Below are 17,684 nucleotides of genomic sequence, written 5' to 3' on the forward strand. Positions count from 1 at the left end.
TTTGACTAACGTATGATATTAGTCCCTTGCAAAGGAATTGACCTGGTATAATTTGATAATTACTTGTAATTTGCATTTCGAAATAAGCATGTTATGTCATATGAATTGTTGGATTCCGGCACTTGGTCTTTGGTTATATTATGGACAACCCTTATTTCGTAAGTGTTACTCTYAATTTATTATTCATTGATATAACCATTCAATTGGTTGGTTTATGGTTCCCGTGTAWTTGTATAGACTTGATTTTAATAGCATTTGTTTAGACTATTTATCTCACTAAGCCATGTGCTTATTCCGTTAGCTCACTTTTTTTTCAGGAAAGAAAGAAGATAAAGGCAAGAACCCGGTGTAGTTAGTTCGTGATTAGTTTGGGGATCGTTGCCAAACCTTGGTATATATATGTATATATATATATATATATATATATAATTATGTCTAGTTTCTATTTTGGGTTGTAAATATATCCGGATAGTTATTATGTTGTCCCGATTTTTGGTTGGTAAATGTTTTAATTATAAGATTGTAAGCTTTYRTTTTRGATTTGRARATACTTATTAAAGTATAATTAGCTTTTGGTGGTTTACTTAGAAAATGATATCTCGTATGTTATGTTTTGGTGAAATCGTAACCGAGGTGTTACAAAATGATATATTTTGTTATAAAAAATAATTATTCTATTATAATTTAATAAATTACATAAATTGTTTTCTTGATTTTATCACCATCAAACGTAAATAAATTACATAAATTGTTTTCTTGATTTTATCACCATCAAACATATTGCATAAGGTTCACGCATGCAATTTGTTGTTTTTGATGAGTTTTGTATTTTTTTTCTCTTGATCAAAGTAGTAAATATTTGATTTTGATCTTACAGGAGTGATTGTACAGGTGATAGATGAATTCTTTTGTTTTCTGGAAACCAAGTTTTGTGAATGTGATGATACTATATGGGATCACTAGCCAAATTGTTTTCTTAATGCTTATATTTTATTTACTATTTGATATTTAATCCATTTTATGTAGATTTGCTTCGATAATGAATTCTTGATGCTTATATTAGTTGATTATGAAATCATGTATTTTTGCAAATGTATTTTTGCAAGTAGTAGTGGTTTGATGTAAGTTATACTTTGCACACCGTATTTGTTAATATTTATATTGATTATTTAGTGAAAAAAACACTAAACAGTTCACTGGGGGTAAATTGGTCATTTTAACCAGTTCTGTCCAGTCCTGTCATGTCTTATCAAACGCTGAACACCTGTCCTGTCTGCGTACCAAACGCACCCTTAGTGTAATTCTATGTTTTTACGGAGCAGACAGTTTTAAACCAGGCAGGGCAGACCTATGAAGCCTAGAGCGGGTTCCTGTGTACTCGCCCCACTTATTTTTACAAGTAGAATTTTTTTGGAACACCAACCAAAAAACTGAAAAGTCTCTCGAAATCAACTGAACAACTTAAAAAATCACTCGAAAACTGTGGAATTAGGCTAAAAACACCTTAAAGGTGCAGCCGCTCCGGCAAAAATCCTGGGTCCACCGCCCTAACCAGGGGCAGTCTATTCTGAACCAGTCAGATAAAGGAAAGCTTTAAAAGGTCACGCTCCTAGTTTGAAAGTCATTTATTCAAAGGACCCATCACAATGTGGGATGTGATGGAATATCCCATCTGTCCTGGGTTCAATTCGAGGCGTCCACAACAATTGTGGCCACTGAGTTTATTAGGACTGATGTCTTATCATCACAATTTGTCGGGATTAGTCTGGTCATAGCCTAGGATACCCTTCCAAAAGAAAGGACATGTTTGGCTTTCTAACAAGAACTATAAAAACTTTTGTTCGTTCGAGTTTCAAGACAAGTTAGCAGGCTTGAATTTCTAAAAGTCAAAAGTGAGGATTTGTTGCCATGAAAAGGAAGAACCTTTTGATTCGGCATCAGAGAGCTTGTGTGGTCATCTTGCCTTTCTAGCCTATTCTCAAGTTTCTTGATCTGCATCAACAATGCATAACATATTCATAAATAATTAGTCGATATGAGGATGCGACCGTTGTATCATAATCTTGCTAATGTGAATGCAATCAAGTCACATGAGATGTGATCTATCATTACATTCAATATGCCATATCACATCAGTAACATAACTGAATGCTATCTAAACAACCTTTTCTTTAGAAGCCGATAGCTTGAGCTCAAACATTTGCGTTCGTTCTTTCAACTTGTTTTCTACCTCCATCACCTGTTTCAACATAAAAGCAATTAGTTTTGCAACACTTTCTTTTCAAGATATCCCATCAAAATTGCAACACTTTTTCCTAGAAAGATTCCATGTTAGTTTACCTCTTTGCCCATTATCACTACTACAAATCTAAGAGTATATTCTATAAGGGTGCATTTGGTATCTCCACATGAGAGAACAAGACAAAACAGTTGTTTAGCATTTGGTAAGATATAACTGGATAGGATAGAATAGATAAAATGATCAATTTACCCCTAATGAGTTGTTTATATATTTTGATTAGTTTATGTAATATATTAAATTATAATAAAATAAATATTTTTTATAACAAAATTCATCATTAGATATTTTCGTCAAGACAGTTAATAAAAAGTGTGTGTTTTTAATTTTTTATACCTTTTCTATGTTAATTTTTATTGATTAAATATTTAGTAAGTTATATAAATTAATCAAAATATAAAACCCGTGGAAAATTAATATTTTGAGAACAGTAAAGTGAGTTTAAAGAGCATAAAATACAATAAATAAAATTTAAAGAATGAATTAAATGTAAAGAGGGATGCGCATTTGATGTTTTAGAATAGAATTAAGTTTTATTTTGAGGTTATATTGGTAAAATATAGGTCTGTTCCACCTTGTTCCATGGGGTGCGGGTGAAACAGGTCTGTTTCACTTTGTTCCACTCTTTTCTTATTTGTTCCATATAAAAGTTTTGCCAAATATAGAACAATGATTCTTTTTTTATTCTGTTATGTCTAGTGTACCAAAATCATCCTTAGACTAGGACAAGAGAGGACAGGATTAAGTGAGACAAAAAATTGATTTTTCCCCATCAAAATAGGTGAGATGGAACAAGCTTGGCAAACTACTAAGCTACCTATGTCAAATTTAAACCCAAAACCTTCTACAATTGTTTCACCCGCTTACTTCTCTCTCGCCCATCCAATCCTGTTCAATCTCGCATATCAAACGCATCCTAAGAACACATTATCTCCAAACATTTGAAACTTGTAGGGGGGTAATGGATTAGCAAGTAGACCTTTTTCTAAAGAATCAAGCATATGTCTTACTTTTCCTTAACTTCATCAGAAAGTGGTGAAGTTTGTTTCTCAAGTTGCTTGCATAACTGTGATTTTAACTCAAGTTGGCCTGCAAGATCATCAAGCTTCTCCTGTTGACCTTTCTGCATTTGATCCTTGCATTTAGCCTTCACTTCCAAACTCTGTTGCTTTGCTTGTTGTACACTTCTAGCACACTGAGTGAAATATTAAAACTGAAGTATCTTTCCTTCCCTCAACTGTATCAAATAATGCCTCCAACGTTCTATGGTTGACTCAACGATTCGTCTCCGTACCCTCCATTGTAAAAGTTTTTATGTCCCTGTTTACCCATAAGCGAATATGCAAACATTGTATCCATCCAACACCGACATCACCACAGGTGAGGCATCTGCAAACACATCAACTAAAACAACAAACAAAATCCTAATAAGCATTATTTTTCAATTACCAAATGACATGCTAGAGTTCTTGAGAAAACCGTGAATGTTATGAACCACATCTTTCACATGCTTGCTACAAACTATGTCAAGAAGATTTGGGCGATTGGTGCTGACAATTAGTTTGCAATCCCACCAAGGAAACGTATTCTATAAGAATATATAGGTTGTGCATACCTTGACCATCATTTAGGGTGTAAATACGATCAAATTTGTAAAAGAAGTTTAGTTGAACCACCAGTAACAATTCCAAGATCTCCATCCTTGCTAGCACTAAGGTCTACAACCATGGCATGCCCAGCTGAAACTTCATGTTTATCTAGTGGTCGACACCTGCAAAACACTCTAATTTTCCTGATACCAAGACGGTCAATTTAGTATTCAATATATTACTCCCTCCATTCCAAATAATACAAAGTATGGCAGGGCAATGACAAATAATTTGATGAAAATGTCCAACTAGAGTCAAAGATCTAAAATAACTTGTGACAAAAACTAGAGCAATATTGTGAACCCAAAGCAATGATAATAAATATGTTGTATGATAATGACATGTAGGTAATTTATTTTGTATGAGAATTTTGCCAACAAGGAAATTGTTGCATTTATTCACAAAATTATGCTTTCTAAAACTTTTTTCAAGCCGGGAGTCTTTATGGAAACAACCTCTCTACCCCTTGGGGTAGAGGTAAAGTTTGCGTACATCTCACCCTCTCCAGACCCTACTGCGTGTGGAACTCACTGCGTTTCTTTGATTTGGCTTGAAATTGATGCATTTATTTTGGGATGGAGGGAACATAAAGATCTAGAAAAGAACGAATGACTGAATTTGCCTTTGGCTTCTTGTATTTGGTTGTAAAGTTTTCTCCTCTTCACCAACTCCTCATTGTACTTTTGTTTAAGATCTTCACATTGTGCAACTGCAAAATATTCACTGAATAAGATAAATTCGTAACAAAATTGCAAGAAATTTTCCTGCCAATTCACCTTGTCCTTGAATTGCAGAAATCATATTATCCATATCTGGAATCAAATTGGCATATTCACGTGCGTCACATGAGAGCTGGGTTTGTTCCTGCTTCATGATTTGTATATAAATCACAATGACGTTCACTTAATGCCCAAAATTTTCGTGTAACAGAAAATATGCAAGATGGGTTCAGATGAGCATACCTTAATGTTCTTTCCTAGTTCATTTATGGCTGTAACACAACATTTCTTCTCACGATCATGCGTACTTATAGCATCTTTCGATTTGGTTTCTTGTAGAGCCATAGCTTGCACTACACATATAATAAATTTGTATATTAGAAAGTCTGCAACTCTCGAAGGACCAAAATATAATGGATGTGTGATCAAGAAACCGTATTTTTAAGAATGACATGAAGTTCAACTTACATAGACAGTGATTTTCTCGAATGGATGTAGAGGAAGAATAAGCAACACAACTATCACATGCCAAACACCCTTGCTGCAGCTCAAATGCTTCAACCAAGTACATTTGAATCAAGTTAGATCACATATAATCGACAAGTTTATATGATCAGTATATCTAACCATAAATAAGTACTTACGTATTGGGTCTTTTTGGTGCTTCCTTGATACAAATCCCACTCACAATTGGTGTTCCATGAACATCTTTAAACTTGATTACCAACATCCCATCTAGGCCTACAGTGACTCTAATATCCATCAACTTTAATGGCCTATTAGCACCAACATAGGAAAAGCTCTGACACAACCTGTCAATTTTCGACATAAAATTTGTGAAAGAGTTAAAACACTGTGAGAAGATGAATCTCCATCATCAAGATTATTGCGAGTGTTAATAATTTACCTGCTCATCTTGCACAAATACATCAAACACTCTCATTCCTTCAGGGCCATTTGTGTTTATGATTTCAGCAAAGTGTAGGTCAAGAAAATAATCTCCAAAAGACAAGTCGTCAAAAGAGTAACAGAAGTTCCCAAACCGTGCCGACTGATACAAAGATGACAAACTACCACCGTCAAGTATAGTCTCATTGGTCCTCAAAAAATCCCCTCCTTCAAAAGTTTGATCAGGCATGATGTTTATACTGAAATCTACATCATTATGTATGTCTCCACCGCCAACATTTACAAACTTCAGAACTTTATCTGGTATTCAATAAGCATCACATATTTAAACACCAAATAATAATAACAAACATACATTTACAAGAGCATTGCAAGATGCTCTCACGAATAAACTTTTCTATAACTTTCACTAAAACAATTTTTCAAGACTTATTCAGCAATTAAACCACATGAAAATCAGCATAAATGTTATGGCAAACTACTCAAGATAGGGTAAAATGACACCATACTTTTACATGCTCCTATCCATGCCAACTCCTTCGATATACCCCCAACTAACTTGGGTCTCTCTTCTCTACTTTCTCTATGCTGATCTTTGTGGATCTCTACCAAGGAAACTCAAATTCTTTAAGTATTTAACATTTTTTTGACCTATAGGCTATGGTTAACTAGAGGGCCTTTGGTTGGCCTTGCTTTTGGGTTGGCCATGATTTTGGGTTGTCCTTGCTATTGGTTGGTGAGTCCACAAGGGTTGTGGTCCTTAAGAACCAGAGGAGCTCTGGTTAGTCTTGCTCTGTATGATGCAAACTTTACCACGAGGTCTTTTTCAAAGACATCGAGTACACTTATACAAATGAAGGAATATGAAAAATACAATACACAAGGTAAGAATAAAGCATATTGGTAGTGAATGTACTACTCTTTTATTAAAAAACCAAGAATGCAGACCAATATGCTTACATTGCTACAATGAATTAATGAATGAATTATTGTTACTAAAAATTGAACTATTTACATAATTAATGAATCCTACAGTAAAGAATGAAGCACAAACTTATAATCGACAAAACTAAATCTTTCAGGCCTTTATGCTTTGGAGGTTTACATCCAATGTTCTTCATATATTTCAAGCTTCCACTTCACTTCAAATTGTGAAGTTCGTGTCTTTAATAATAGGAATGAACTTATCAATGATTATTCTTCTATACTCAAGATGGGAGTCAATCTGCATCCTCATCCAATTTATTAGGTCTTTCAATCTTGGCCATTCTTCTTTTGAAATTATTCTAGGCTTCCTGCACAGTTTTTTCTCTAATGAATTGTAATCTGAATCAAGGTACCAGAGCTATACTTGGGTATATCATATACTCTGAATAAGAAATTCTCTTTCAGATTCTTGCAAATGTATCTTGCACAGTCACACACTATAGTCCCCATGTGAATTCTTGCTAAATCCCTTAGGCTTATATCATGCATCAAGTATACCCCCCACATCTCTCTCTCTCTCTCTTCAAAGATAAGGCCAATTGAAAGTCAGACATGGCTCCCATTAAAGTAGCTCTAAGTATGCCATGAACAACAACAGTCAAACCAATTCTGAACTTCGCAGCCTTGTCTTCAAATGGAGCTAGCTTGTAATATAGTTGAAGAAGATCTTTGGGGTTGATGAATATAAAATAAGCCTCAGAGAACTCATAAAGCCTTTTGTCTTCTCTCTCGACAGTGAAGAGTTGGTATACTATATTGTGCCAAGTTCTCTGTTTGATGTCCACCAGCTTTGTAATATTCAACTTTGAGTACACATCTCTGCTGAACTTCCCTATTCTGTGCATGAACTGTTGATACTGTCTCTTGAATGCATTTGACTTTCTTGTAAAGGTATCCACATAGGTTTTTACTACTAAATTGGATTCTGACATGAACAAATTCCAAAATTTGAATTCAAGAAACCATTCATTCAAATCTATTTCTTCTTTTTTTCTTCTCTTTCATTGCTAATACAGGGGCAACATGTCTCAAAGTTGGAGAAATGAAATACTCGCGTGGTATTGACACATCTTTTTCCAAAGTTTTCTTGGGATTCTTCTCCATTATTTCCAGGCTTTGACAATCTCTACACAATTTCCTAAGCTTTATCCGTTCCTTTATTTCATGGACAAACTTCTCTTTTAGATCTTCTTGTACATTAGTGGAATTCTCCATGGCTTCAAGAAACTGTTTCAGGCCTTCAGTTGTAAACAGAGGAAACATTGTAACTTTGAGCACATATAACATTGATGAAGTTTTAAAGTGGTATCGTGGTTGCTGCAAGTATACAAATTTATAGAGAAGCTTCATGTTGTCAAAGGTTTCATCCAAAGGGTTGTAAGCCTAATCCTTGGTAGGTCTAGATCTAATGCGACTTGAATATCATATAACCCCAGGTTTCTAATGTAAATTCCCATTGTCCTTCTCAGCTCTAATTTAGCCGAGGTGATGTCTGTTTTTTGAAAAAAGTTCAACAGAAATACCTAATCTTGTAACTTTAACCTTGAAAAATCAGCACTGGAGATTTGATATACACAACTGTCCGCTCTAATTACTTCTAAATCCAAATAATCCACAACAGCAAAGGATCTGATGTGAAAATTTGCTACTTCATCTATTGGACTTTCTATATTTATCTCTGACTAATTTCTTCTTAGTGTGTTTATCATCTCTGAGTACATCATATGCACTTCTCCAGGCCAGTTCCCATCAATTTCATGTTCAAGCAGGACTTTCTCCTCATTGTCTGTTAGGTACATGTGGCTGAAGTGGCTGAAATACCCGAAGGAGACCATAGTGCCATCAAGTTTTTCTATATCCATTTTTATCCCTATAGAATCACTTGAATCTGAAGACTCTAATGTTGGTTCTTCATTTCGCTCTGGAGACTGAATTCTTGAAGGAATAAAAAAATTTGTTGAATAAATTGAATAAATGAATCGACATGCGTAAAAGGAATGATTGCAAGACATGAGTTTTGAAAAATATGCTCATGCTTGTCTTCTAGCTCATCATTTGGGTTTTTAAACTCCCCATCTGAACTAGGAATGCTAATGGTTTCGATTTCCTCTCTTTCCATCTTCTCTGCTTCATTATTCACTGCTTCATTATTATCTACATCCATTTTTTCTTCATCACCACCTTTCCCTTCAACGTTTTCCTCAACTGTTGTATCTAAACTAGATACCATTCCCAATGCAGTTGGCTCTTTCAGCCTTATTCTCTTACCCCTCTTTTCATTAGTACATATCTCTTCATCATCAGAGTCATCATCTTCATCATGTTTCCTTTTGGATGACTCAGCTTGTTTCTTGCAACCCATCTTCCGCAGGTCTCTCCTTATTAACATCGTCATGTACCTTAAATCGACCATGTCTGTCTTCACTTCATTTAGTTGAGCAGACGTGGCAAAATCATCGGTGTTAGGCATGTAGGATTTGGGAATGGCAGGGATGGGATTTTCTTGAAAGCAGATGGATCACTTAGATGTTGGCTTGGATTTTCTATTTTGGCTTGTGTATGGAGGTGATCTGTTTGAGACTGCCTAAGGGTATTTAGTTGCGTGAGTAGAGTAGCTTCGTTCTTAGCTTGCATCTCAATTATCCTACGATACAGAATCACAAAGTTATTAAGAATGCAGCTTTGGAACACTTGGAAGTCTTGTTTGGTGACAAAGTTTGATGCCAAGTTGTTGAGAGTGGTTTGGTTGGTGTCCGCCATCTTCTTCACACCCTCCAGTTGGGTTTTCTGTTAGAAGGACATAATTGTCAAGGTCCTCAAATTTTTCCCCAATTCCTTCCTCCATTGACGTGATATTTTCCTCCAAACTCCTTATTTGATTTACAATCGTCAATTCAATGATTTTAGAGTGAATCTTTACAAATTCACCCTTATAAAAGTCACTAAAGTTGTTAAACTCTGTATTTGTGACAATTGTTGATAGAAACCAGGATCAACAAATGACCCTGTTTGCAATCCCACAACAGGTGTGGGTTGGCCTGATGATGTGATAAACACATCATGTACAACAGATGTACTTGGTAGTGGGATTTTGTTGACGTTTATCCGACCAGGACATCCACCCAATCCTTGACCATCCCTAGAAGAAATGTTTATAGGTGTTAGGACAGGTTGACAAACTACCTGTATAGGTAAGTCACATAGACTTGTGTCGGTGTAAGAAAGATCAACAATTTCATGATCTGTATTTGGCTCGATAGGGGATGGACTCCCCGACTCAATGTGATCGAAAGAATGATGAGGATGAGACAAGTGTTCCTCGATTTCAACATTGGCTTCCCCCAACTGAGGAGCCAACGGGGTATGTGTTGGTTGTCCCAAAATGTTTGATGAAACATCTCCCTTTTGAGAAGGAGATGAGTAGGTTGGTGGGGTTGATACGAGATTTGGCATGAGCCCAGTGCCCTTTTCAATACTTTCCACGAAAGAGTGTAAAGAGATAGCAGATGTGTGTTCCCGTCTTTTTGGGGATGGGGCAGGGTCCTCTCCTTTTTTTGACCGTGATCTCTCTAAAGCCTCTCTTTTGTTTTTACCTCTTCTACTCAGGCTCTCAATTACATTTTCCCTCTCTACACTTTGAAGAGATGTAACCCTTTGTGTCTCCTCCCCAACACTCTTTTCTTTAGACCCCTCACCACTTGTCCTAAGGGGGATTGCTTCTTGGGTAGGGTCTGCCGATTTTGGCAGTCCCATAGAAGCACAATATTCTCTAAGTACCCTATTATCATTCCTAATATATGCTCTCAACTCCAAGCTCTTCAGTCTCTTTAATTTTCTTTTCTGGAGAATTCCTTACAACATTCAGTTCAGACTCTGCTTTATGAAGTGTATTGACTAAATCTTATTTTATCTTGTTTGAACTTCTAATTTCATCATCTAACTCATTCCTTTCATAATCCAAAGTTTTCTCAAGTTTATTAATCTTAAAATTCAAATCATTCTCAACTCTTTCCARTGCTRCTTTATGATCTTTTTGTAAAYTTGCAATAARTTCCACATTAGCATAATTCTCAGAAAACATGTTTATATATTTGTCTTTATAGTCCACTATACTCTTTTCCAGCATGGAAATCTGAGTTCTCAACACTTGATTCTCCTTCTCTAGGATATCTGCCATTAAAAATTAAGATTGATCAATTAGATGATCTAATGCGATGAAATCAAACAAAAAAAATAAAAAACAATTAAGCTCAAAAAGAAAACCAGAAACACATAAAAACTGATGAGAAATCAGATAATTGACGAAAAACTGTCAAAAATCAGTAAAAACAGTCAAAACTGTTGAAAACAATTAAAAACAGTCAAAGACAGTTAAAACTAATGAAAAACAGTTTACGCAACGGAAAAAATAGTTCAACGATTCTCAAACAGTTTAAACACAACACAAAACAGATAAAAAAAATGATCCAAAAAAAAAAACAGATAAGACAAAGAATTAGATTGATTCACATGATTCTTGCATCAATTTTCTGAGCTCAATGGACAATTGATCTTTCTGATTCTAAAACTACTGTTTCTTTTCTGCTTCTATGCCAGACACAGCAAAAACCAAATCTAAAACAGACAAAACTGAAGCTCAAGCATTGAACCTAAATCGCTCAATGCAATGGTAAAACTCGCTCACTGTATTAAAGACAATCCGCTCAAAGTAGCTTCAAAATCGGTCAACACTCAATATACAGTCTCTAATCCGCTCACAACTAGAGTCTAAATCGCCCACAACAAAGAACTAAATCGCTCAATCTAAGTATTAAATCGCTCACACTATGTTGTAAATCGCTCAACCCTAACTCTTAATCGCTAATATCCGCTCAACTGATATACGAATTCGGACAGAATCCGCTCAAGAAATGTGCGAATACGGTCAATTCTGCTTAAGAGGTGCGAATTAGGATGAAATCAAAGACCCTTACCTTCTGATTTGTGCGATTAAGACACTAAATCGATCAAAAGTCCGATCAAGCTTTGTCCGATAACTCACTAAATCGCTCAAGAATTCAACGATTTACTCTTTGTCCGCTTACGACTTATGCGATTTACACCTTGATCGTTCAAGCTTTGCACGATGTTGACCTTAAATCGTTCAAGCTGTAAGCGATGTTCTCTAAATCGATCAAGCTTTGAACGAGGAAGACCTTAAATCGTTCAAACTGTAACCGATAACTCACTAAATCGTTCAAGAAGTCAGCGATTTAAACACTAAATCGCTTAATTGATAATCCCTTGTCTGCACAGATTGAACGATTTAGACACTTGGAGAAGATGAAACCCGATTGAAAGACGCGATTTAGAGATCCTGTGCGATGAAGGGGTTAAACAAGAACAAACCTGAGTGATTTACCAATACACTCTATTGGGCCCAATCCGGATGGGCCAAAATGGACTGAGCGATTTAACACAAAAAAAAAAACAAAAAATTAACACTAAAAATGAATCAAAAACACTGGATTTTTAAAAAAAATTAAGAACAAAAAAAAAACACAAAATTCAAGCAAAACTTGAAAAACAAAGATCAAAATGCAAATCTTTGTGTATAACAAAGATTCACGAAGCAAAAACGCACACAAAGATTACGGTTTTACGACGAAAACACAAAATTTTCAAAAACAATTTGGATCAAACTTACAAAAAAATGAAGAACACAAAAATAAAATGAAAGTTCAGAAAAAAAATCTTCAAAATCATTAATTTCTTATCTGATTTCTTGCAATTCTAGCTCTGATTCCAATTGTGTTTCCCTATGATCAATCTTCAAGAAATCTTCAAAGAATAATAATGGCAGAATATGATTTTCTGTTAAGAACCCTAGAAAGAAGTAGAGAGGAAAAGTCAAAGTTCAAGACTTAGTCAAATCTTCTTTACGTATATTGAATCTTACAATGAAGCTCATACAACAATTACAAGACTAACACCCTATTTATAGGGTCAAACATTACACAAATGGTCAAAGTCAAACCATACAAACAAAGTCAAACATGATGTCTATTTTAATTATAGACAATAGTAACTTTCAAGACGAATACAATTTTACACTGACTTTCAGTCCTAATAGGTACCAAATTAATGACCAAAAATAGCACTTAATAATTAATTAAATATATATTCCATGTTAGATTTAGGGTTTAGGGTTTATACGGTTCATGTTGTTTCATTTTTCATTTCAAATCAGATGACAATTGAGGTGAAGAGTTGGCCTTATAGTTTTCCGGCATCTGAGGATTTTCCGAAATCAAATGAACGAGGCAATGTTTATGGGAAACTACTCGTTCGCGATAGGTAATTACGGTATGCTAAAGTCAAGATTGGTTATTTGGTTCATTTGAAAGAGAGTTTTCTGAAATTTATTCGTTTGCAGATTCGTAATGACAACGACATGCCAATAAATGGTGCGTACATCGGGTTAGCTCCACCGGGCAAAATCGGATCGTGGCAAAAAGAATGCAAGGTGATCCTTAATTTTCGAGTTATGGTAACATACTTGAAAAGCTCGTATTGTTAGCTCCAATTATTTTTACGCATTCTGATAGGGTACTTAGTTTAATGGATTTAAGCTTACAGCTAGGACCAACCGATATAAATTGTTAGGATGAAGTTATGCAACCTGACAAATTTTATTGATGAAGTCGAATGAACAATGAGGCATAAAAAACCGATCATCTTACTAACCTTTTTTAGGTTACTTTTGAAAAATGTCTTTATTAACCTTTCATATGCATACATATGTAGAGAAAAACGTTAAATAAATGAAAAACCGGAAAACAAATGAAAAGGTATATCAATAGGGATGTCAATTTAACGAGAAAAATATGATTGTTATTTTGGTGTAATTTATTTCGCTTGAATTTTGTTTATTTTTCGAATAAAAGATAGGGGGCGGGAGGGTTTTTTAATTAAAAAGATATTGTTGTAACCACTCGTTTAATCATATCCATCAGACTAACTAGTTTTAGAGCTAGTTTAACTAGCGGTGAAACTAGCGAACACCATTGTTTGATTTCATTCAATGTGCTCGGGCAAGTTTCGGAGCTAGCTTGTTCGCTAGTTTAACTAGTGATGAAACTAGCGAATACCACTGTTTGATTTATTCAAAGTGCTCGGGCTAGTTTGTTCGCTATTTTATCTGGCGGTGAAACTAGCCAACACCACTGGCCAATTTTTTAAGAGCCGATTTTTGGGTTTTCGCTCTCATTTTCTCATCTTACTCTTTTCTCTCCCAAATTTCTTCCTTCCCTCTTCATTGAATACGTTTTTGGAGTATAATCCTCATTTACAACCAACCTAAGGGCATTTAAACCTCATCTAGGTTAAGGATTCAAGTCTAGTCTTCAAGATCCAAGTGTGTTCATCTCCTTTCCCAAGCTTTCTTGATTTTCTAGATTTTCATCAGAACCTAGTATTGTGAGTTCATATATTACTTTTATAAAACCATATACATGTTAAAATGATGTATTTTACTTTCTTTAAGTTTCCATTTTAAGTATTTTGCATTTGGTTGATTTTGAAACCATGTAGGTCAAAGTTGGGGATTTTGTATATTTTAATGAAACAAGTGTAGGGAATTGTTTTAAATCCCTGGAAAATGATTATATCAAAGTCTTGATCAATTTGGAACTCAAACTTGTAATGTTCATATGTTTGCGCCTTGTTGATAAAAATGAGATTTTAACCACTTGATAGGATTACAAACCGCTTAATTCGTGAAAACTATGCAAACCACTCTCGACCAATAGAAAATTTCCGTTTTTTATTCTTTAATTTTAATAAGTAAGAGTATAATTGTCATTTTACAGTATAATGGTTAATATCAGAAATGATTTAATTATTTTTAAATATGAAAACGTAAATATAGAAACCGTTTATATGGAAGGTGTAAATCAATTGTTTTTAAATATAATATTGGAAAAGATTTAATTATTATTAAATATGGAAATGTAAATATGGAAACCATTTATATATAAGGTGTAAATCATTTGTGCATACAATGAAGAGGACATATTAATACAGTTTTGTAATGTGAAACAAATTCATACAGTGAACCATATTCACATATGTGAATAAATACTGTGAAACAGATTCATACAATGAAGAAATACATGTTCATGTAGTTAAGAAATACAGATTAATACAGTGAACCAGATTCATACAGTGATAAAATAATGTTTTTCATATAGTGAAATAGTTACATACAGTGATGACATACAATTTCATACAATGAAATACAATTTCATTCAGTGAAATAGTTGTATACAGTGAAGAGGACAGTGATGAAATGCAGTTTCATACAGTGAAACAGATTCTTATGGGTGATTCGCCGATTTTGCCCTTTTTTAACTAAAAATTAAACTTTTTTTATAATTTCCTAATATAACACTATTTAATCTTGACCATTATTAAGAAAATGGATGGATGAGACTGGTTTGTAGGGTTTTCACAAATGAGGGTGGTTTGCAATTAATCGCTCCTCTCTCTCTCTCTCTCTATATATATATATATGTATATATATATATATATAGCTAGAATGCAATACCGTTAGGGTCTACAAGATGTGTATAACATTTTGTAGAAGGGGGGGGGGGTGAATACAAACATAATATTTTTAAATTTAAAATATATATTGATAAGAGAAGATCAATAAAAATTTATACAAAACTATTTGCGGAAAGATAAGGTAAGAAAACCTATCTAAACAATCTTAAGTTTACACACTAAATCTTAGCAAATAAGAAAAGATTTGTTGTTTAAGAAATAGAAGAAAGTAAGTTCTTTCTGGGAATGAACTTGTTTAGAATGCAATGAAAGGGATTCTAACTTTCTCTTGAAGATGAACGTATTTGTTCTTAGATGTGTGTTCTTTTACTTTAGCGCAATGATGCTCAGAGTAAGGTTTAGGTTAAGAGTGTTATCTCAACATGAAGATGGAACACATCTATTTATACCCATTGCATTAAATGCACATTTAATGCAACATGGTAGGGTTAGAACACGTGTCAAGACTTAAGGAGAAGGCTTGTCCTTTGCTACAACGGAATAGTACAAAAGCCTATTCATGAGCAGACATCCTTTCACAAAGTTGGTGGGTAATAGAGTCAACTGGTCGGCTCCGTACCGTACTAACATTTAGAAAGGGTATGGGTTTGTCCTTTGTGTGTATAAGGACAAGACAACAACAATCGTACTTGGCAAGCTTCATTTGATCGATGAATGCTGGAATTAACCTGAAGGTCTCTTCAGCATTCGCTGAGGCTTGGGCAGTCTTCACACATATGTAGATAGGCTTGTAATCACTGAATACCGCTTCAGATCACGTACTCGCCAGTCTCTAATCTTCAGTTTCAGTCTTCGACATTTGCTGAAGGTTCTTTGGTGTGAGTGTTATCTTCTTGAAGTATGGCTGTCGCTAACTGAATTTTACAATACAAGTTCCTCAGCGATCATTGAACAAACTCAGTGGAGATCGCTAGAACTGAAAAGACAGAAACAAAAATACTTCAAATAGAATAAAAGGGATTATCATCAAATCACTTGAAGAGAGGATCAACAATCTCCCCCTATTTGATGATAACAAGACTACATAAAGACGGTTGTCTTATCAAATAATTAGTAAGGAAAAACAACATATAAAGTACATAGCCCTTTTTACTATTTTGAGATCATTTTCAGTGAGTTAGTCTTTACTTGAAGAATTTTCTTAAGTCATATTTAAGAAAAGTTACAAGGATAGAAACTGAAACTGAAAGCTTATTCACCGACTTATGAAATGTCAGCAAATGTAAAAAGTAACACTGGAACTCATAGACTTGCGTCCTTATTACTTTTTTCAAGGATCTTTTTCAGTGAAGTACAAGAAACACTTATATTATAATCATTGGAAATATTACAAGTAGTTCAGTACATGTCTAATACTTACAGACTAGAAGATTAATCACTGAAAGTAGACATAGTAAATAGGTTTACAAAAAAAATTGTGAACAAAATTACAAAGAGAAACTAATATAGGAAACCTAGATCTATGCAGCTAGGTACATCTTCACCAAGGTTTTTTCGACGTAGGCATTCTCTTCGTATCTTCAGGTCCACGACTTTTTCTGGCATGCTATCATCTATCCAGAGCATTAGATAAACTAGATGACCCATTGGACATAGATGTAGCTCAGACATTCTCTGAAATCTTACTTCACCTTCATAGTTAAGAAATATAACTTCTAAACTTCTGTCCCCCCTAGATCAGACTATCCCTTACTGTTTCCAGAAGATGTTCTAAAAAAAGCAGAAGCGACTGAGGTTTTAGAGACCCCTAAGCTTGATGCTAAGATTTCATCTAAACCCTCAAAGTGTACCACAAAGACTCAAGGGTTTCAAGACCCATCTTACTCAACACATCCAAGCAAGAATATGATAAAACCAGTTCCTCCTTATGTTCCTTACCCCCAAAAGTTGAGGAACCAGAAAGAGGAATTGCATTTTAAGAAGTTCTTGGATGTGTTCAAAGAATTGCACATCAACATACCACTTGTTGAGGCAATYGAGCAAATRCCTAGTTATGCTAAGTTCCTCAAGGACATCTTAAGTAAGAAGAAGAAGCTGACCGAGTATGAAACCGTAGCTCTTACTGAAGGATGTAGTGCACTTTTGACCAACAAGATACCTCCTAAGCTTAAAGACCCCGGAAGTTTCACTATTCCTTGTTTTATAGGTGGGAAAGAGATTGGGAAAGCTTTGTGCGACTTAGGTGCTAGTATCATCCTCATGCCTTTATCCGTTTTCAATACCTTAGGCATAGGAGAGGCTAGACCTACCACTGTTACACTTCAATTGGCCAACAAATCCATTGCGTACCCTAAGGGAAAGATTGAGGATGTTTTAGTGCAAGTTGTCAAGTTCATATTTTTGGCAGATTTTATCATCTTAGACTTTGAGGCTGATAAGAACATTCCTATCATTTTAGGGAGACCATTCCTAGCCACCGGAAGAACTTTGATAGATATCCAGAAAGGAGAGCGACTATGAGACTTCAGGACCAAAAAGTCTGTTGGTCCCAAAAGGGTCTACAAGAATACTAAA

The 17,684-nt window shown here is 34.8% G+C and overlaps 1 protein-coding gene and 1 pseudogene across 1 annotated transcript; one reads left to right on the forward strand and one right to left on the reverse strand.

The window, feature by feature from the left end:
* Positions 1–3,252: 3,252 nt before the first annotated feature.
* Positions 3,253–9,033, reverse strand: LOC112504874 (annotated as a pseudogene).
* Positions 9,034–12,792: 3,759 nt separating this feature from the next.
* Positions 12,793–17,630, forward strand: LOC112504875. The gene is made up of 2 exons (XM_025108832.1): positions 12,793–12,899; positions 16,847–17,630. The coding sequence occupies exons 1-2, from the start codon at positions 12,793–12,795 to the stop codon at positions 17,628–17,630; spliced, it is 891 nt and encodes a 296-aa protein (XP_024964600.1).
* The last annotated feature ends 54 nt before the right edge of the window (positions 17,631–17,684 follow it).

The sequence above is a fragment of the Cynara cardunculus genome, unplaced genomic scaffold, assembly GCF_001531365.2.
Source record: "Cynara cardunculus var. scolymus isolate 2C unplaced genomic scaffold, CcrdV1 Un_Scaffold_7203, whole genome shotgun sequence".
Lineage (NCBI taxonomy): Eukaryota > Viridiplantae > Streptophyta > Magnoliopsida > Asterales > Asteraceae > Cynara > Cynara cardunculus.